Source organism: Monodon monoceros, unplaced genomic scaffold (genome assembly GCF_005190385.1).
Source record: "Monodon monoceros isolate NGI ecotype Baffin Bay Population unplaced genomic scaffold, NGI_Narwhal_1 Super_Scaffold_6, whole genome shotgun sequence".
NCBI lineage: Eukaryota > Metazoa > Chordata > Mammalia > Artiodactyla > Monodontidae > Monodon > Monodon monoceros.
Window position 1 is genome coordinate 95,240,242 of NW_021703783.1, and position 22,486 is coordinate 95,262,727.

A 22,486-nucleotide genomic window follows, 5' to 3' on the forward strand; every position below is an offset into this window, starting at 1 on the left:
AGTCCCTCCTGCCCGCCCTTTGGTACCGTGCCCCTGCCGTCCTCCCCACCACACTCCTGCTTCAGGTGTCCACGTGAATGTGCCGTGGGCCCCTAGCCCTCTGGGCTTCCTCCTGCTAGCCTACAGCCTGAAATGCTCTCCCCTTTCTTCTCCAGATTCAAGCATCACATCCCTGGGGAGCTTCTCACCTTCCATGCCATGCCCCCCTGCCCCATCCTCCCGGCTCTAAGTGTCCTTCAAGAATTGCACACGGTCCTCTGGGCCCACATGCCATGTGGGGTGCGTCTGCATCGGTTTCCCTCACATTAGACCACTCTGTAAATGAAGGGGTTTCTGTAAACCTATTAACAGGACGGCCAGGATGCAGGAGGCTCGCGCAATACTCCTGAATGAAAGACCAAGTGGAGGAAGAAGTGAACCGCCCTGCCAGTCCTGGGCTCCACTTCCCTCTCCCTCTCTCCCTCTCCCCGGACCACGCGCAGCAAAGCCACGAGCCAGCGAGCGACTGAAGCCCCTGCAGACACAGACAACAAGGTGGCCTCCCCGCCTTGCCCCACTGCCCAGCCCAGGCCCTCGCCCCTCCCTGAGCTCCTCCACAAGTCCCTCCGGACTTGCTGTCACCTGCTTCTCCCCTGTGCCGTGTTTCTTCCACCCACTAGCGAACTGATCTTTCTGCAAACGTTCCGTAAACTGGATGAATGCAAACACCCGGCCTGGCATGCCAAGCTCTCTGCAAGGCCATCTTGCTGGGGAAAGCCTAGGCCTCCCCCTTCTCTTCTTACAAACCACAGGAGAAACGGGCTATGAGACATGAGTGTTCACAGAAGGGAGATTCAAGAGGCCAACAATTACCAATAAGATCAGCTATGTTTCAGGTCACTTTAAGTCAATGTAATGTAAAGAAAAACAATAAAGATTTTTAACATACCAGTCGGAAGGAATGAGAGAATCGCTGTGATTCCACTGGATTTCCACCCACAGTGATCTCCCAGATCACTGCCCACACGCTGGGAAACACTGGCCCCCGTCCCTGAGGCCGTGCAGCTCTGAGTCCTGGGACAGCAGCAAGTGGGTGGCAGGTGGCGTGTCGGAGGCGTCATCCCCTGCAGAGTGCCGGCTCGGCCTGCAGGTTGTCAAGGTCATCTGCAGAGAGGGAATGCCCCAAGGGGTGTGGAGGGTGAAAGGGACACCAGGCAGGGGACCCCTGGGACCTTCAGGACACCGTTCTCTTCTTTCTCTAATATCCCTGTCCCCCCCTCCCCGCTCCCCAGCTTCGGCTCATCCATCACAAATTAAGTTTTAAACTAAAACGAAAGAAAAGTATAATTCAAGTTACCATTTATGGGCTGGCTGATCATAGCCAGACACCCTGGGAGGTTAAATGGCGTAACGATTAAGAGCATAGGAGTCATGCAGACCAGAGGTAGAACCCAGGCTCCACTGACTAGCTGTGTGACGCCAAGGAGGTGCTTAACGTCTCCAGGCCTCCATTTCCTTATCCACGAAAGGAACTGTCATAGCTGCCCTACACGCTTGTGGTGAGGACTACATGACAGCATATATGCCAGACTTTCAACCAACGCCCGATGCTCAGTACAGACTCAATACATAGGAGCTATTATCAGCACTACCTACTAACATGGCAAAAAAAAATATGCAGAAAAAGGTTTAAAACTGTAAAACAGACTTTATGGAAAACACGGCATGAATTAATTTTGTTACTAGAAAACTTACTTTACTAAATGTTCGGTTGTTAAAAATGGGCAGAAAACGTGCATGATTTTCTTGAAGTTATTTCGCCCAATGAGCCCTGTGTCTCCAAGGTCATGTGACCGCAGCATATTATAGAAAATTTGTAGATTCCTGGAAATGGAGTCATGAACAATTTCTTCCACCTAACAGAAAAAACAAACATATTTACCAAGCTGCACGTTTGTAACCTGGGGTGGCAGCACCTTGGGGCCACATAGGAAAGCGTTACTTACTGAATCCCAAGCCAGGAAGAGAGGTGCCTTGGTGTCTTTACAGGAGGATGTTTTGCTTAGCTAATTGGGAAAGAGAAAATATATAAATACAAATCACTCATAAAGGCAGTAGGAGCTTTGGAGGCAGGTGGACTTGGATTGTGAGTTTTGTCCCTGATTATTAGCCAATAGCTTCAGATCTTGAGAAGTGAGTTTGCTCCCCACCCCCAATCCCCCTCTGGAAATGGGATAATAACATTTAACTTGTGCTTATTTTTAAGAAGTACAGGAAATATGAAAAAATCCATCACCTAGAAATCAAATAAATGCAAAGTGAAAGAATAATGAGATGACATTTTTGCCTATCAGAATGGCAGAAATAAAAAGGAAGCAAACTGCTAGTGTTGAAAACGGGTAACATCAGACAATTTTATAATCTACAGCCCCTAGAGTAACAGTGACTGTCTCTGGGGAGCGGCTGGGGACAGAGGTAGAGGGAAAACTCACTTCCACTGTATTCCCTTCTGCATCTTTTGCATTTTGTACTTCATACATATATTCAACTTTTAAAATAATTAAAATATTATATAAAATTTTTATTCCATTTCTGGAAATTTATACTAAAGAAATTATCACAGGATGATAAAAAAAGGAGGCAATACAATATTCCTTGCAGCAAAATTTATAAAAGGAAGAAAAATGAACACCCAGATTATAAGAGCAGGGAATACGCTGCCTCTTTTAATATTACATAGCAGAATTTTTACTGACACTAAGGGTTAACAATACGTTAATCAACGACAAACTAAAAAGTCACTAATTATGTGGTCTCATTTTAAAATAAAAACTATATATGAAAGTATACATATATCCAGTTCATCAAATTATACACATTACATACGTGCAGTTTTTATATATCAATTATACCTCAATAAAGCTGCAAAAAATCATATGCCTGTGTAGGTATAAAGGTTTGGAAGGATATGCAACAAAGTATAAGAGTGAGTAACAAGGTAACACAATTCCTCAATGTTAGAATTAGCAGTGATCTTAAGTTTCTTCTATTTGCATATCTCTGCCTTCTACCGTTTCTAATTCACTTGTTTATATTAACATGTGAATTTATTTACATGCACTCAACAAACTGCGCTGCTGGCACTGGGCCATGCCTGTGGGTACAATGGGCAGTACAACCAGAAAGGCCTCCGCCTTCCTGGAGGCACGACGACGACATCGTGACAGAAGCGTGACCCTGTGACTGTCACAGGTGTGTGAGGTCGATGCCTGCAAGACAGCCTTCATCAGAGGGGGCAGGGAGGGTCCCTGGAGAATGCGCCCTGGACCAGGGCGCGGGAAGGGAATCCTGGCAGGAGCTGCACTGCCGAGGATGGCAGCGGGAACCTGGGGAGCCCGAGGACCCGAGTGGTGCGGCGGTGAGGAGACCCCGTGAGAGGCGGCAGGGCTGGACCATGTGGCACCCCATCAGCTACGTGGGGAAGTTCTGCTTTATCCTGCGGGTCCCAACGCCATCAGAGGGTTTGCAGCCTGGAGGCTGACAGCATCTGACTTAAGAGTAGGCAGAGACCACGCTGCTGGCCACATGGAGAGCAGACTGCTCACATGTCTGTATTTCTGTTTTTAAAGAAAACAAGGTGGCTATGTGCAGGGCTGCTGTGACAGTCAGAGGTGATGATTTACAAAAGCTAACACAGGGTCTGTCCCACAGCAGAATTCTGGAAAAGTTGCAGCTCTTCATTTCTGCGTGTAAAAGGGCGCTGGGACTCACTTTTGAATCAGAGTTCAAGAAGGATCAAGTGTCATGGTTTAGGATGTGCACAAGGTGGGCATTCAGGAAGCCATAATTTTTTTTTTTTTTTTTTTTGCGGTACACGGGCCTCTCACTGTTGCGGCCTCTCCTGTTGCGGAGCACAGGCTCCGGACGCGCAGGCTCAGCGGCCACAGCCCACGGGCCCAGCCGCTCCGCGGCATGTGGGATCTTCCCGACCAGGGCACAAACCCGCGTCCCCTGCATCGGCAGGCGGACTCTCAACCACTGCGCCAGCAGGGAAGCCCAGGAAGCCATAATATTGAAACCAAAAGCTAATCTGTACCTGGTAAAGAAAGTCTTTAACAAACATTTCAACGAGACTCTGTTAGTGCTTACTGCACACATTATCTGAAACTAATCTGACTTTTTAAAGTTCTTAAAATGTTAAAATGATAATAGCTATTAAAGTTATAGAAGTATTTTTAATAATAAAACCATCAACTTTTCAGACAAAAGAAATAAATACTAAAAGTAAGTGTTTGTCACTAGAGGCAATAAGCAGTTTGTTTTTGTTTCTACTGCAAGACATGATTGCAAGAGCAGTGCCGTTGCAATGCTGGGAAAAGGAGTCACATCCAGCATATAAAGTGCTGTCACTCAAGGAAAAGTTTTCAGAAATGTCAAAGAGCATCCTTCAATGAGATTTAAAAACTCAAAGTTAAGCAACTTTTAAACACAACTCTTACTTAAAAATTAACGCAGCTGAAAAATGTGCTCATCCATTTATTTAAACCATATTTCACCTGCATCTCTTATTTCACTAAGAACACTTAAGTTGCCTGCCATAAACAGAAAAGCAAACCTGAAGTTGTTGTAAAACTCACCTTAGGGTTCTCTTCAAGCAGTTCAATAAACGTGCTGACGTTGACCCATCGGTGCACCCAGGGTCAAGCGTGTGCACTAGTTCTTTGAATTCTGAATCACTTATTTTTACAACCATGCAATTTAGAATATGTCGCAATTCTTCCCGTTATATGCCCGTCAGGTTTCTGAGCATGAGAATATATAAGGGAACTTTTTAAAAAGAAAAAAAAGGAAGCAAGAGCATTACGTGTATTTAGCAGCACTTAATAAAGCATGAGTTTGGGCCAGACAGAATTACTATTTGAAACACGAATACCTCAACTGATGGTCATTACTGTATAACCCACGTGCCAAGAGTGGTGGGGGGAAGGGAATCTGGAACTTTGCAAGTGCAGTTCCTACAGGGTTCTCTGTCAGGACACGACAGGAGACAGTCTCAAGAGAGGAAGGAGGCTGACCCTTTTCCCAGGACAGGCTGAATGCTGGCACATTCACAGGGCACCCCAACCCACCTGAGGGCCCCACGGCTCAGCCTCATGGGGCACAGAACTTCCTGGAAATTCAATTACAACTAGCCGATTCACTAAGAATATTAACCCTGCTCGTTTTCACTACCACCAACCTCATCACTTACATAAATGTACAATTACTTAGTGAGAAAAAATTTCAGCCATGCTGCATAAAGAAAACATTATGAGCAAAATACCGCGAGGCAAATTTCTTCCCCCAGAATAAAAAATTACCAATAAGTAAATTGAATATCAAAACTGAGAGAAACTGGGCTTCCCTGGTGGCGCAGTGGTTGACAATCTGCCTGCCAATGCAGGGGACACGGGTTCGAGCCCTGGTCTGGGAAGATCCCACATGCCACGGAGCGACTGGGCCCGTGAGCCACAACTACTGAGCCTGCGCATCTGGAGCCTGTGCTCCGCAGCAAGAGAGGCCGCGATAGTGAGAGGCCCGCGCACTGCGATGAAGAGTGGTCCCCGCAACTAGAGAAAGCCCTCGCACAGAAACGAGGACCCAACACAGCCAAAATTAATTAATTAATTAATTAATTAAAAAAAAAAAAACTTAGAGGAACTGTTTACTGGAAAAGCAGGGGAAATAAAGAACCCTACCTCTTCATAGGGAGATATTGTGAATACCAGTGTGACCAAAGACTTGTTAAGTAATAAAGCCATGTATAAATGTCAACTATGGCTTTGGGGTCCAAAATCTGAAAGGGATATAAGGTCCTCTTGGAGAAAATTAAGTAATTTAGAGGACATGTGCAGGGCACTTTTTGGTTTGGGAGTGACAATTGTTTAATGTCCAAATGGGAATCATTGACAACTAATATTTATAATTTTCAGTAAATTTATCCACGATCACCACTATCTAATTTCAGAATATTTTCATCATCCCAAAGAAACCTTGTGCCCATTTGTACTCACTCTCCATTTCCATCTCTATCCTGAGGCAACGAATCTACTTTCTAATTCTCTGTATTTGCTTTTTTCTGGATATTTCATGTGAACAGAATCATGCAGTATATGCCTCTGTATGCACCTTCCATCTGGCTTCTATCACCTACTGTAATGTTTCTGAGGTTCATCCATGTGCTGCATGGGTCGGTATGTCGTTCCTCTTTATTCCTACTCCACTGTATGATAGGGCACATTTTGTTTACCTTGTCATAAGCTGATGAACATTTTGATTGTTTCCAGTTTAGAAATTATGAAGAATGTTACTATGGACTCTTGCACACAAGCCTTTGTGTGGACACCTGTTTTTATTTCTCTTGCACAGATACCTAGGAGTGGAACTGCTGGGTCATGTGGTAAATTTCCACTGAAATTTTTAAGAAACTACTGTGTTGTTTTCCACAGCAGTTGCACCATTTTCCATCCCCACCTGCAGTGTATGAGTTCCATCTCCACAATCTCGCCAACACTTATTGCCGTCTGTCTTTCTGATAGCAGCCATCCTAGAGGGTGTGAAGCGATATATCTCATTGTGGTTTTGATTTGCATTTCCCTGATGACTAATGACACTGAGCATCTTTTCATGTGCTATTTGGCCACTCCTATACATTCTTTGGTGAAATGTCTATTAAAATCTCTTGCCCATTTAAAAAATCAGGTTGTCTTCTTATTGAGTCCTAAGGATTCTCATATATTCTAGATACAAGTCCTTTACCAGATATATAATTTACATATATTTTCTCTCAGTCTGTCATTAACGGTATCTTCTGAAGCACAAAAGTTTTAAATTCTGATTAGTCCTATTTACAGGTTTTGTTCTTTTATGGATCATGCTTCTAGTGTCACATCTAAGAAATATTTGCCTAACACGAGGTCACAAAGATTTACACATATGTCTTCTTCTGAGACTTTTACCGTTTTAGCTCTTATATTTAGGTCTATGGTCCATTTTCAGTTAACTTTTGTATATGATGTAAAGAAAATGTCTAAATTCATCTTTTTGCATATGGATATCCAATTGTCTCAGCACCATTTGTTGAAAAGATTATCCTTTCTCCTACTGAATTGGTTGAAAATTAATTGACCATAAATGTAAGTGTTTATTTCCATACTCACAGTTATGTTCTGTCAACCACTAAGTCTATCCTATGCCAGTACCACACTGTCTTTATTACTGTCGTTTTATCCTAAGATTCAAAACCTGGAAGTTTAAGTACCTCTAACTTCCTTCTTCTTTTCCAAAATTGTTTTGGCTATTCTGCCACCTTTGCGTTTCCAAATGAATTTTTAAGATCAGCTTTTCAATTTCTGGAAAAAAGCCAGCTGGGATTTTGATGGGGTTTGCAATTGAATCTACAGATCAATCTGGAGAGAGTTTCCACCTTAATCATATCGATTCTTCCAATCCATGAATATGGAATGTCTCTTCACTTATTTACATCTTCTTATCCTTTTAACAGTTTTTTATAATTTTCAGTATACAAGCCTGGCACTTCTTTTCTTAAATTGACTCCTAGGTAATTTATTCTTTTTATGCTATTGTGAATGGAATTGCTTTCTGAAGTTCATTTTCAGATTGTTCATTGCTAATTTATAGAAATAGAACTGATTTTTGTATATTGATCTTGTATCCTGTGACCTTGATGAGTTCATTTATTAGTTCTAGCAGTTTGTGTGTGTGTGTATTCCTTAGAATTTTCTATTACAATATCATGTTGCCTGTGAATAAAGACTGTTTTATTTACTTCTTTCTTCCCAATCTGTATGCATTTTATTTCTTTTCTTTCCTGATTACACTGTCTAGAACTTCAGTATAATGTTGGAAAGAAGTATCTAGAGCTGATATCATTGTGTTTTTCCTGATCTCGGGAGGAGAGTATTTAGTCTTTTACCATTAACTATGCCGTTAGCTTTGGGTTTATCGTAAGTGCCCTTTATCAGGTTAGGGAATTTCTTTTCTATTCCTAGTTGGTTGAAAATTGTTATCCTGAATGAGTGTTGAATTTTTCAAATATTTGTTTCTGCATCTATGATCATGCAGCTTTGTCCTTGTTTCTATTAATATTTTGTATTACATTAATTGATCTTTTGGAAGTTAAACAAACCTTGCAGTCCTGGGATAAATCTCACACGGTCGTAACATTTAATCCTTTTTACATGTTGCTGGATTCACTTTGCTAATATTTTTTTGAGAATTTTTGCAACTATATTCACAAAGGATATTGATCTGTGATTTTCTTTTCCTGTGATCTCTTTGTCTGGCTTCGGTATCAGGATAATATTGACCTCAGAGAATTAGCTGAGAAGTGCTCCTGCTATGCCTTCTGAAAGTTTGTAAAGGATGGCTGTTTGTATAAGCAATCTTTCTAGCCTTCAATGTAGAGAATTTTGCACATTTTTCGTTAGATATATTTCTAGGTATTTGGTTTTTTAAAATATTTTTAGAAATGATATTTTAAAACTTCTTTTTCTAATTGCTTACTGCAGGTTATAGAAATATTATTGATCTTTGCATATTGACCTTGTATCCAATGACCTTCTCAATTCTATTATTACTTCTAATATTTTTTGGAAGATTCTTGTGGACTTTCTATGTAAAGTCATGTGAGGTGCAAATAATAACACCGAGAATAAGAGTACGTGAACAGGCAGAGTACAGATTGTTTCCGGGCGCAGGAAAATGAGCCACAGCTGATGTAAATGGAAGTGACCGGGGTGATGGGCCCGTGTGAAGGGAGGATGCCAGTGTGTGGAGGCAGCACACACAGCTTCTTGGAGTGGCTCTAAAACATCTTCTAACAGCTCTGCACTCCCCTCTACATCAGGGGGACCTGCTTCCCAGGGCTGCCCTCTGTGGCTAGGCAACATGCCATCCCTGCCCACTCCTGGCTCTCTCCCTCTGCTCTCCTTCTCCTTCCAGGTCCCAGAATGTGGCCAAGACCCAGGTAAATGGTCAGAGGGGTTGGAGCGGGCATGTCAGTTGGAAACCACGCCCTCTGCAGCCCTCAAGTATCTGATGGCCGTGGCTCTCGTGTGATGCCCCAGAGGGTAAGCTCATTGTCAGCAGGGACTTCACCTCATTCACCTATGAGTTCGACCTAAGTGCCCATGGCCGGGTCCGGCGTGGGGCAGGCACTCAATCCCCCACCTTCTCAGGTGTGTCCGTCAGTCTGTCTGCCGAGCGGTACATCAGTGACATATTTGGCACGGTAAGCATTATTACAGTCCTCCATTAGCAGAGATGAAGATTTCACCATTTTTAATTAAATTACTTCTTCAATATACTAATACAAGCTGAGGGGGATGAACACACGGAAGCCTTCGTTTATCTTAAAGAGGTGGTCCACCCGACATGCTAGCAGGTGGCTCAGCGCAGGGCGGAACGCGCCCGCTCTGGAGCAGCCGGTTCGAATCCTGGCCCCATCACTCACTAGCTGGGAGCCTCAGGCCGGGCACGCGCCCCCACATTCCTTTCCTCAGCAAATGAGGGTGAAATGAAAGAACTGAATGAAGATAATGATAGTGTCCACCTCACAGAGGTGCTGAGAGGCCGAAGTGAGAGAATAGGAGAAAATCACTGAAGACAGGGCCCGGCACACAGTCAGTGGCACTATTCCTGTCCATCCTGAGAGAACAGGTCATATAGGCATAAAGATTAATGACAGCTGGTGGACCAACTAAAGCGTCTCCCCCACGAAAGCAGGACCCCAAACCTTGGAATCCACACTGCAGCGGCATTCTAGATGGACAGATGTGCGGCGCTGCAGCCTCCGGAGCAGAGAGCAAACCCCGGACCCATAGGTCCACCTCCAGGCCCTGGGAGCCTCCCCAGAGCCCTGCCCCGCAGCGCAGACTGCCCCTCGCTCGGCGGACTTCGCAAGGTAGACACTGAGGCCGAGCGGCTCCGCTTTGGTACTCGCTCATGTATGAGTCTGAGGCAAAGTAATTCATCGCACTCCTGGTTAGTTACTAGAGATTCAGTTATTGGATGTGCTCAGTAAATAACTAACTTGGGAGATATTGCTGTGTACCAAAGGCATCCGGATGCTGCTTTCTAAAATAAACATGGAAGTGGGACAGGAGCTAATGTTTCAAGCAGAGTCATGAATAAGCCTCCCTTTGCAGTACAAGTAAGTAAGTAAACAGGCTATTTTGGAACTAAGAGAATGTTCCTGTCACGGGCTACAGTTGGTTGTGAACCCTTACACTCTAGGGTGGGACGTGGGAGGACGGGTCAGCGGGCCTGGATTAGTCCTTAAGTAAACAGCTAATGATGACTAGCCACTCCAACTTTAACAATCTTGACACACGCTGTTCTCACCCCCTGGCATTTATATTGCAGTAAACTTTATGTCTTCTATCCTCCCAACTAGACCCAGCTCTTGAGGTCAGGCTTTGTATCCCTAAGGACTCAATATTTCCTAGCATGTAACGGGAGCACAAAAGATATTTGTTGAGTGGATAAATGGATGAATATGCAGTTTTTATTGGTCCTGTTTTGAGTACTAGCTTTCTTTGAAACAATGAGTTTTTCACCAGAGAAGGGTTTCAAAGTCTTACAGAGTTGGGGCTTCCCTGGTGGCGCAGTGGTTGAGACTCTGCCTGCTAATGCAGGGGACACGGGTTCGAGCCCTGGTCTGGGAGGACCCCACGTGCCACAGAGCAACTAGGCCCGTGAGCCACAACTACTGAGCCTGCGTGTCTGGAGCCTGTGCTCCGCAACAAGAGAGGCCGCGATAGTGAGAGGCCCGCGCACCGCGATGAAGAGTGACCCCCGCTCGCCACAACTAGAGAAAGCCCTCGCACAGAAACGAAGACCCAACACAGCAAAAATAAATAAATTAATTAATAAACTTCTACCCCCAACATCTTAAAAAAAAAAAAATCTTACAGAGTTGATGATCAGCAGTGCTTTCTTCAACGATGCACAGTGATCTTCATGTCTAAATAACTTTGTGATAATGTTTTCCTTGTGAAATTGATTTCTAAAGTTGATGCTACAAGAGAATTAAGAGAAAAACAGGAATAAGATTATGTTCTTGAACTTTGTTCTTAATGCAAAAAAAACAAAACAAAAAAAACACCACCCTAAGAACAACTATAATAGTGCTTTATTTCTGGATGGCTCCTTTCCCTGAAAGTGTCATGTGCTTGTGAGGGCCCATGTGTCACTCAGTTAACGTGGTACCTAGTAAGGGAGCTGGCATGCATGCAATTCCCACAGGCACCAATCAGCTTTGCTGAGCCATCACCCACCTCTTCCCGTGCCGACTAGCTGTGGCCAGCCCTCTTGCCGATCTGTGCCTTTGGTCTCAAAAAGGACCAGGAAAGACGCCTCGATCACTGCTGAGACAAACAGCTCCCTGTACAGGCAGCGTGCTGTAGCCCACTCACCAACATGCTAACTGAGGGCACACATTTCCAGTGTTGAAGCAGTGAGGATGTCAACCTTCACAACCTCTCCCTCCCTGTTGACAACGGCCATGACCACCATGACCACCTATATTATCAGACCCATCTCCCTTTCTTGCCTCTTGCTTTCATCCCCTGAGCTCAGGGCCAGCAGTCTGCATGTACCCTTGAAGGCCCATGATCATCCATCCACTCTGGAGATCAAAGCCAACTTCACCAGGGACTCTGATCAGAAAGGGGGCTGGAGAATCTCCTAACGATATACACTTGTTGGCCGCCCTTTTCAGTGTTCAATTAGACAGTTTGACATTTTCCACTAAATAAAGAATGATCGTGAATCATACTGGCTCTGAACAACTCTCAAATTGTTTAGGGGAGTTTACTGCTGCATCTGTACAGCCGTCTTAGCTTTTACCAGTTGTGTGAGAACATATAAACACACACACCCTTACCACCACTTTTAAGAAACATATAAAGTGGCAGAGGGCTTCCCTGGTGACGCAGTGGTTGAGAGTCCGCCTGCCAATGTGGGGGACACGGGTTCGTGCCCTGGTCTGGGAAGATCCCACATGCCGCGGGGCGGCTGGGCCCGTGAGCCATGGCCGCTGAGCCTGCGTGTCCGGAGCCTGTGCTCCGCAACGGGAGAGGCCACAACAGTGAGAGGCCCGTGTACCGCCAAAAAAAAAAAGTCTCATGGCATTGCAAAATGTCTCCTGGGGGGCCAAGACTGTCCCCAGTTGAGAACCACTGTTTTAAAGTAAAGAAAATTCACAGGTTAATTCCTACAGTCCTGGACAAGGTGCTGTGAGACAAGAAAATTGTAAAGAAAACAAGTAATTTCACTTAAGAAATGAACTCACAGAGCCGCATCCCAGAAATGCAATGTGTGGGGAGTGCAGTGGGCTCCGAATACCTGGAAGGCTGGTGACCAGGGCAGTTCATTAAATATTCATAAATTCCCCAAGACAGGGATAGGACCCAGCAAAACGGGAATTAACTCTGTGGTACATTTTTCTTTACAAGAGAGCACAGCGCTTTCGATGAACGTGCTGAGGTTATAAAGTCTGTTTTTTCTTTAAGATTTACATAGGGTGGTCAGTACAGGGTACACATCAAGATAAAATAGTTCTTAGAGGGAAAGTCTAAATTCGAAAATGTCACATTATTATTTTTTTATGTTTTGGGCCACCACCGCCCACCACAATTTATGTGATAAATATAAATCTGAAGTTATAATAGACGTTAGAGTGAAAACAAAAATAATGGCACTCAAGGCAAATAATCCACAATATTTGCACCATGCAGAGAGCGGTTGGAAAACAAGTTAACATACATTGCTCTTTTCCATATGATATTGAACAAATATGTGTTTGTACACAATTTTACAAGTGTGATGTTGGCAGGGTCGGTGTGTGCACTGAGGGTATTCGGGCTCCGTTTCTGCGTCCGTGACTCACTAACCCTATGACCTAGTGAAGACCCCATATAGTCTTACTTTTTCATCTAGAAATTGGAATAATAATTATACTTACCTTATAGTTTAAGGCAGTTTTAAATAAGAAAAATGTATGGAAAATAATTTATAAGCTACATGTTATTACGCAAAAGTTGGTAATTATTCAAAGAAGACTAATTTGTCATTCAATAAATGAAGAAAAAGTAATTCAGCTATTCTCTAACCTTTTACATATTATGATATGTGTAACCAAAATTTAGTTTAGTTTAGTTTTTGTTTTACATACCTATTTCTTTTTGTCAGGGGAATTTTACTACCAGCTTCCAATAACTGAGGCTCGTAAAATGATGTTAAAAATTGCTTCCAATTGACTTTAGTGGTGGTTTTAAGTCCAAATCTGGATTTAAAAAAAAACAAAAATAGTATTTTAAACATTTTTTTCTATAACGCTGCATGGATTAGATACTTAATATTGAATTGAAAATGGAAGCAGTGAATTTATATGAAGTTTCATATCTAAGGTAAACAAAATAATTTAGTAAAATAATAGTACAAATTGGTTTTTTAAAAGCAAGGAAAAACCAAACTGATTACTACATCTCCACGCCTTTATATTCTGTTAGCAGTAGCATGCACTGAAGGAAGAAACAAGGGATTTGATTAAAATCCTAACGCCCACGGAACAATCCTTTCAAATTCATTATTTGAAGAGCTCAGTTAGAGTGGTGGGCAGAATACAGGCCCCGAGGTGTTCATGCTCTAAGTCCAGAAAAGAGAGAAATAAGAGGGAAGATTTCTGGAGAAAAGCTTTAGATACGCTTGGGTGAGCCCCAAGCCCAGCGCAAGGCAGGATGGATGATGTGTACCCCTCACCTCAAGCCTTGTGGAGAGAACTGCTCTACTTGGGAGTTTGCTAGATGCCCCTGCCATGGGCGGGGGGTCTAATGCATCAGTGCCTGACGCCCTCATAGAACAGAAACCTCGCAGATGAGAGCCGAACTGCTGAGCCATTGACCGAAAATGGGGGCGGGGGCAGGTGGGGAGGTGTTGGCAAGACTGCTGGCTGACTCTCAGTCATCGGGGAAATAATGCAGAGGGTCTCGTGTGAATCTGATGTGGGCCACAAGCGAGAGAGTGAGCGTGAGCGTAAGCACACACAGACACACAGGGTCATCTAGGTCCTGCCCGAGAAGGCCACCTGGAAGAATGAACAGACCTTAATAAAGAAGGTTTTCCCTCCCTGTTTCCAGGTTCCCAGGGGCTGAGGAGGGAATAAGCGATCAGCTGAGATGGAGATGCATTCGCCTTCAAAAATCTGTGGATGTGACAGCGAGGTGAAGCCCAGAGAGACAGTAAAGACTCTCATGAAAGGAAACACCTTCAGACAGACACCTGTTAGGGCCAGAAAGTGCAGTTTCCAGCTCACAGCAGAGCCAGTCCAATAGGAACCTTCCTCTCCCTGCTCTTTCTCTCCTTCCTCTGGGCATTCCAGGTGTGGAGGAGTCAGAACCCGCGTTTGCAACATGAGGAAGGAAGAGAAGTGCAAAGCGGAGACGGGGAGAAGCAGCCATCTGTGTCCCCTTTATTCTTGCCTGCAACAGACCCTAACTGGGTAGGGAACACAATTCACATTTAAATCAAGTCTACAGCTTTGACCATAATGTGAAACTGGCTATTGCAATTACTAAGCTGAGGCTCTTTGTGTGATCTGAAACAAGCCAAAAAATCAAAGTCTGCTCATGCTTTCATCCAAGGGAAAAAGAACTAATCCAGCTGAGAAAATTTAAAAGGACAGTGGGCAAGAAAATTAAGTTGCCTCAAGATTACAGTCCATGAGCCTTGCCAACTCAACTGAGGTTACATTTGCACGCATCCATCCAACTATCCATCCATTCATCCATCCATGTATGGCGCCAAGCCACCATCTCTCCTCACTTGAATTACTGCTATAGTCTCCTAACTGGTTTCCTTGTACTTACTCTTGCCTTCCACCAATATATTAATATTTTCATACTTTAACCAGCCTGCACTTTTTGAAATGCATATGTGATCAGATTACTCTCTTGCTTACAATCTTTCCATGCCTCCCCACGGCTCTTAGGATGAGAATGAAAATCCTTCGGTAACGTACAGCTTGCACAGTTTGACCCTGCTCACATCTCCAGCCTCATCCCATATCGCGCTGCCCCTTGCTCTCTTGGCTACGGCCATGCTGGTCCTTTGGTTCTTCAAAAGGCTTGTGCTCTTCCTCGCCTCAGGCCTGTATGCTTGTTGCTGCCTTTGCCAGTTGCCACATTCTCCCCACTACCTACCTCCCCCACTTTAGGTGGTTAATTCCACTCCTCTTTCAAGTCTCAACTTAATCATTACTTTCTCCAGGAAGCCTTCCCTGATTTCCCCAACCAGGTGCTATTTGCCCCATTGCACTAGGTCTCTATCCTTTACAGTATTTATCCCTACCCAAGTATTAATAACATGCGCAGTCAACACTTGTACAGCACTTTATGATTATGGCTATAGCAGCTAATGCTTGATTGGTTATTACTTCTACTTCTGCTATTAGCACCATGTATGTGGTCATGAGGAAGAGAGAGAATTGACTGACTAATTGATTTCATTACACGCACATGGCAACATATAATAAGTAGGTTGTGACGGTGGTTTAATTCACTGCTGTTCGCATACAAAACAAAGTTTCATCTTTCATACTCAATCTTGCTTCCCCAAACTTTGCCCACTGTGTTGATAGTTTGTTAATGCTGTGTATTTTCACCTTAAGTTTCAGCAAGTTAAAAATTAATTTTCTATATTGGAAACACTGTGGCTACTATTAAAATTAGAATCAGCTGCACACATTATGTTTAGGAAATTACCTTGCTCTTTGGTAAAAATATCAAATTAGATCTTCACTACATACCATATACTAAAATAAACTCAAAAGAGATCAAAAAGTTAAATGTAAAAGCTAGGACCATTGAAAAATGAAAAAAAAAATCTAGGCGTATATTCATCTGGTATTTGAATGAGAATGGAATTTTAAGCAAAATTTAAGAAATCACAAACTTACTTAATTACATCAAAATAAAAAATTTCTGTATACCAGAAATATTAAAACAAAGTTTAAGAGCCAAACAAAAGACTTATAAAGTTACCTATAATAATTATGCATGACAAATTGTTAATATTCTTAAAACACAAAGTACTTATACAAATTAATATGAAAATATTAACTTCTTTCAGTAATGGTGGAATAAGATCCTGTTGGACCAATCCTCTTACAGATAATAACAAACTCTGGGCAAAATATCAAAAGAAGCTACCTAGGGCTTCCCTGGTGGTGCAGTGGTTGGGAGTCTGCCTGCCGATGCAGGGGACACAGGTTCGCGCCCTGGTCCGGGAAGATCCCACATGCCGCGAAGCGGCTGTGCCCGTGAGCCATGGCTGCTGTGCCTGCGCGTCCGGAGCCTGCGCTCCGCAACGGGAGAGGCCACAACAGTGAGAGGCCTGCGTACCCCCCCCTAAAAAAAAAGTAGCTACCTAAAAGCACTATAGAGTGAACAGAAGTGGGCAAACTCTGGTGGGAAATCTATACTGAGAGGAACTGAGTTGTGAGGAGTATTTTCAGTGCATCTAGCCCAGGGACAGGCACTGCAGCATGAGGGGTGGCACAGGCACCAGTACAAAAAAAAAAAGTGGCCTTTATAGCCTGGAAAACTAGAAGATCAAACCCAGGTAAATCATAAACCTAGAGAGAAAGAGGAAATCCTGGAAGAGAAAGAGCCAGAGAGGGGTCCCCAAATTCTGTCCCACCACATTTCTGGCTGGCTCCTGAATCTCACGTGATCAGAACCTACTCAAAATAGCTTAGCTAAACACAAAAGATCTGAATTAAGATCAGAACTGCCACCCAAGAAACAGAATATGCAGCTTGAGTTCAAACAAGATAAGTATGCACTAAAACAAAAGAAACAACATTCATTGAAACAGTAATTATAACAGAACTTATAGTCTCCATGATTTAACGTTCAAAATTTCCAGGATAGAATCTAAAATTACAGGAATACAAGAAAACAGGAAAACGGAACATTAGTAAGGAGAAAATAAAGTCAACTGAGAGGAATCCCAAATAACCCAAATGTTGGTATCATCAGACAAGGGTTTTAAAATCAATGATTATAAGTATCATCAATGAAACAAATGAAAACATGCCTAAAATGAGTCAAAAGATAGGAAATCTCTGGGCTTCCCTGGTGGCGCAGTGGTTGAGAGTCCGCCTGCCGATGCAGGGGACGCAGGTTCGTGCCCCGGTCCAGGAAGATCCCACATGCTGCGGAGTGGCTGGGCCCGTGAGCCATGGCCGCTGAGCCTGCGCGTCTGGAGCCTGTGCTCCGCAACGGGAGAGACCACAGCAGTGAGAGGCCTGAGTACCAAAAAAAAAAAAAAAAAAAAAAAAAGACAGGAAATCTCAATAGAGAAATGGATATAATAAAAAGAACTAAATGGAAATTTTAGAATGATAAAAATACTACCTAAAATTTTTTTAAAAATCACTTGACAGAATTAAGAAAAGAATGGAGAGGATAAAGGGGAGAATGAGTGAACTTAAATACAAATCAACCAAAACCACCCAATATAACACAGAATACACATATATTTATAAAATGAATAGAGTCTCAAAGACATAATATAAGACAGTCTTACATACATGTAATTGCAGTCACAGAAGGAGAGAAGAGAAAGAATAGGGCAGAAAAAACACTAATACTTGAAGACATAAAAATGACAATTTCCCCCAAATTTAATTGATATACATTTACAGGTTTAAGATGTTCAGCAAACACCAAGCAGTATATCCACGGAAAAGGCCAGGCCAAAGCACGTCACAGTTAACAAAGCTGAAAGTCAAATTTAAAGGGTAAATCTTGAATGCAACAAGAGAAAAATTACTCACTACATACAGGAGGACAGAATTTAATAAATGACTTCTCATCCAAAACACTGGAAGCCCAAAGGAGTGGAACATCATAATAAGGTGCTGAAAGAAAGAACAGTTACCCAAGAGTTTTCCATCTCAGAAAATATCAGTCAAAAACGAAGGAGAAATAAACACATTCCTAAATAAAACTAAGGGAATCCATCTTTAGTACACCTATACCTCAACAAAGGAAGTTCTTCAGGCTGAAGGAAAATGACAGCAGATGGGGATCATGGCTCCTCAGAAAGGAATTAAAAGAGGGTTAGAAATAGTAAATATCTGAAAAATTTTTAAAGGCTATTTTTTTGCTTTTTTTTTTTTCTTATTTGTTTATGGCTATTTAAAGCAAAAAAAAAAAAAAAAAAGAAAGAAAGAAAAAGAAAAACCCACATTATTTTGTGGGGTTTATAACATAGGCAGATATAATACATATATTATCCATAGTACAAAGGACACGGGGGGCAGGATATAGACCTATGTGTTACATGGGTTCTATATTTTATGTGAAGTGGTACAGTATTAACTGTATGTAGACTGGGAACACTTAAAATGTATATTATAGTCCACAGAACAACCATTAAAAATTATGCAAAGAAGTATATCTACAAAGACTTTAATAAAATTAAAATTAAATTCTAAAAACGGTTTCAAATAATCTAAAAAGGCGGCCAGAAAAAATAAACAAAAAGCAAAAGGAGAAAAAAGTGGGAAATCTAAATCCAAACATATTAATAACTATTTAAAATAATAATGGACTAAATGCTTTAATTAAAAGATAGACATTATCAGAATAGATTTTTAAAAAGCAAGATGCAAATTTATGCTGTCATAAAAGAGATACATTTAACTTAAAGACACAGATAGGGTAATATTGGGGTGGCCAAAATGTTCGTTCGGGTTTTTCCATACCATCTTACAGAAAAAACCTGAACGAACTTTTTGGCCAACCCAAATATAAAGAGGATACTAACTTAAGCCATGTGATCAAGGTCAACATCAATGGTGACAAGTCATACTGATACTATGTACCCTTGACATGATGTAATGAGAATGGTATTTGACCTCCATGGTCTTCTTCCCATTACCCTAATCAGCCAAATCCCGACTGAGGGACGTTCTATAAAATATCTGACCAGTAATCCTGAAAACTGGCAAGGTCATCAAAACAACAAGGAAAATCTAAGAAACTGTGAGAACCAAGAGGAGGCTAAGGACATGCGACTACTAAATGTAATGGGGTATCCTAGACAATAACATGGAACAGAAAAAAGAATATTAGGGGAAAATTGAGGAAATATGAATACAGATTTCAGTTAATAATAATGTATCAGTGTTAGTTCATTAATTGTAAAAAAAATGTACCATACTAATGTAAGACGTTTATAAGGAAAACTGGGTGTGGGATATACTGAAACTCTCTGTACTATCTTTGCAATAATTTTGTAAATGTAAAACTGTTCTAAAATAAAAAAGTTATTTTTGGGGCTTCCCTGGTGGCGCAGTGGTTGAGAGTCCGCCTGCCGATGCAGGGGACATGGGTTTGTGCCCCGGTCCGGGAAGATCCCACGTGCCGCGGAGCAGCTGGGCCCGTGAGCCATGACCGCTGAGCCTGCACGTCCGGAGCCTGTGCTCCGCAACGGGAGAGGCCACAACAGTGAGAGGCCCACGTACCGCAAAAAAAAAAGTTAATTTCAAAGGTTTTTTTAATAATATAAAAAGTGCTCCTGTTATAATATTCTGTGAGAAAACAGAACATATTTTATACCTCATATGGTCTCGACTATGTTAAGCATGTATGGAGTATGTGTACATGTACACACATAAAAATTCTAGAAGGAAATATACCAAAATATTAATAGTGGCCATCTCTGGCTATTACAATTACGGGTAACTTTTTCAATGGTTTCCCCTATTTTCTAGTTTGAGCCGGTACAGTTTTTATAATCAACATGAATAAACACAATTTTCAAAAAATAGCATCAGCACATAATTTTGCTAGAAATCACGAGTAACCGTTATTAACCCAAGTTACGAAGATGGATATTGCTGATTTCTTTAATTCTTAAAAATCCCCAGGGGCTCCTTTTATTGCCTCAGGCAGCTATCCCTCTGGATTCTGATGTTGGGAGTCCAACATCATTCCCAATCCATGTTTCCCATCCCATGAATCCAGGTAGAGACTTACAGCAGCATGAGACCCCATCTATGGGGAAGGGAGAAGCAACATATAAATTTGTCATCAAAGGCCCAAGTTCCTGTTGGGAAACTTTCTCTTATAGCTACAGCATGGGAGTAATTACCATAATAAGCCAGAGTGAAATCAGGGTGTTTCAAACCACTGGGATTTCTGGCACTAGCTAACTGACCACAGGGTCTTTAGGAAAGACTAAGGCCCTGCCTGATACATACAGAATATACAGAAAATTCTAGGCTGATGGGCAGAAGCCTGACTTGAGTCATTACACTGGGAATTCATGGCCTCTTGCCCGGGTCACAGACCTAAACCAATTCACACACCCAGAGACCTTTAATTGAGGGGGACTCTGCAATCTAGCCATGGGCATATACTGAGAATTTTCCTTCAAACCTTGCCCAAAGGGCCCGAGGAATATTCATTCAAACTTTGCCCAGAAGGTCCTTCAGCCATTTACCAAGGTGACTATGCATTAAGGGAAGGAAAATACCTTAGCCTTTCAGGGTTATTAGATCATCCCTCCTTACTAATGATAATTTCTGGAGAAGCAAAATGCCAGCATGGTGTGTTCGTCCAGAGTGGAGGCTTATGGAGGTGATAGACGGAGCCCAAGTCCATTCACAATGGGTCCAGTAGGATTACAAGCTCATCCCATGGCTACTTCTCCAGGCTCAGAATATATAATGGGAATAAATAACCTTAGCCACTGCAGAATCCTCACACTGATTCTCTGTTCTGTGAAATAAGGGCTATGATGGTAGAAAGGGCCATGTAGAAGACCCAACCCTTTATAAGAGAGTCAACAAAAAGTAATACCACTTCCCTGGGGTAAATGTACAGATTGGTACCACCATCAAAGAATAGAAAGATGAGGGGTGGGAGAAGGACTGACTTCTACCATATTCCCATTTAAATCACCTGTCCACCAATGCAAAAGCTACTTGGGTATTAGAAACTGATTAGACTGGGACTTCCCTGGCGGTCCAGTGGTTAAGACTCTGTGCTTCCACTGCAGGGTGCACGGGTTCGATCCCCGGTTGGGGAACTAAGGCCGCGTATGCTGCTTGGGGCGGCAAAAAAAAAAAAAAAAAAGTAAAATACTTTAAAAAATAAACAAAGCAAGAAGCCGACTGGATTACTGCACATTTAATCAGGCGATGATGCCGATCACACATGCAAATCAACACACACACACACACACACACACACACCCCCGCACCTGGTATGCAGCCAGAGACACAGAGAATGCTAATTTTTAAATTACCATCAGTAAAGTTTCCCTTTACATGGCAGGGAGATCAGTATACCTTGACAATATTACTCAAGGTTGTGTCAACTCACCTGCTTTCTGCCATAATGTAATATGAAGGGACTCTACCAAGCCTTGCCCAGAGGGTCCTGCAAATATTTACAAAGTAGCTGTGCTGTTAACCATCACACTGGCCTGATTTTATTAACAGGACCCAGTAAGAGGGAAGTAACAAGTATCCCAGAGGCCCTCAGAGCGGGAAGAGATAAACTCCATATAAGTTTAGGGGTCTGCCGTTCCGGTGAAGGGTCTAGGGATCCAGAGGCCTGAGGCATGTTGGACTCGTCCCTCTAAAGTGAAAGACAGGTTGTTATACCTGTAGCACCCATCACAAAGAAAGAGGCGCATGCTTGAAAGACGTCTGGAGGCTGAAGACAACTTTGTCCTGCTATTCTGATCCATTTTCGGGTAACCCACAAGGTTGCCAGTTTTGAGTGGCACATAGAGCAGGAAAAAGCAGTTGCAGAAGGCCCAGGCGACAGGGTAAATTGCTGTCTCAGTTGGACCCACAACAGTAAATGTTAATGAAAGTGTCTACGGCAGACAGATGCTGTGTGGACCCTAGAGCAAGCCCAGGTAGGAGAACCACTGCACACATTCCTAGAGCTTTGCCATAAGGCTCTGTCCTCTTCTGCCCTTGGCCTCTGCTGCTGAGCTCTGGTATTCACGGTGAAGGCCTGGTCACGTGACAAAGTGATCATGAGACTCGCCCTGCCCAGAAGAGCAGGTGTTATTGGATCTGCTGAGTCATACCATGAGATGTGTGTAGCAGCAGCCCACGTTAAGTGGGAGAGGCATAGGTGAGGCCAGGCCCGAGCACGTCTGGAAGGTGGAGGCGGAGTCTGCGTGAACAGGTGCCAGACTCCCATGGGACCTTCTCACGCTGCTCATTGACCCCTCAACCCACACCCGCGGCTTCACAGGCAGGTCCACGGGTTAACAGAGGAAAGGCATGGGCGTGGTTAGTAGACGGGGGTGGGCAACGTGCTGCCAGCAGCCTCGAGTGGAGCGCTACAGCACTCAGCCCCACTCAGGGGAGGCCCTGGAAGATGGTAGGCATAACTCCACATACACCTAA

General features: G+C 43.0%; 1 protein-coding gene across 1 annotated transcript in view; it reads right to left on the reverse strand.

Moving 5' to 3' along the window:
* The window catches only part of EFCAB6 (EF-hand calcium binding domain 6), a 200,123-nt gene that overhangs the window by 133,733 nt on the left and 43,904 nt on the right, over positions 1–22,486 (reverse strand). The window contains 7 exon segments of the mRNA XM_029206632.1: positions 1,735–1,895; positions 1,986–2,045; positions 4,617–4,663; positions 4,666–4,763; positions 4,765–4,781; positions 10,954–11,059; positions 13,217–13,327. Coding sequence (XP_029062465.1) covers positions 1,735–1,895; positions 1,986–2,045; positions 4,617–4,663; positions 4,666–4,763; positions 4,765–4,781; positions 10,954–11,059; positions 13,217–13,327 — 600 coding nt within the window.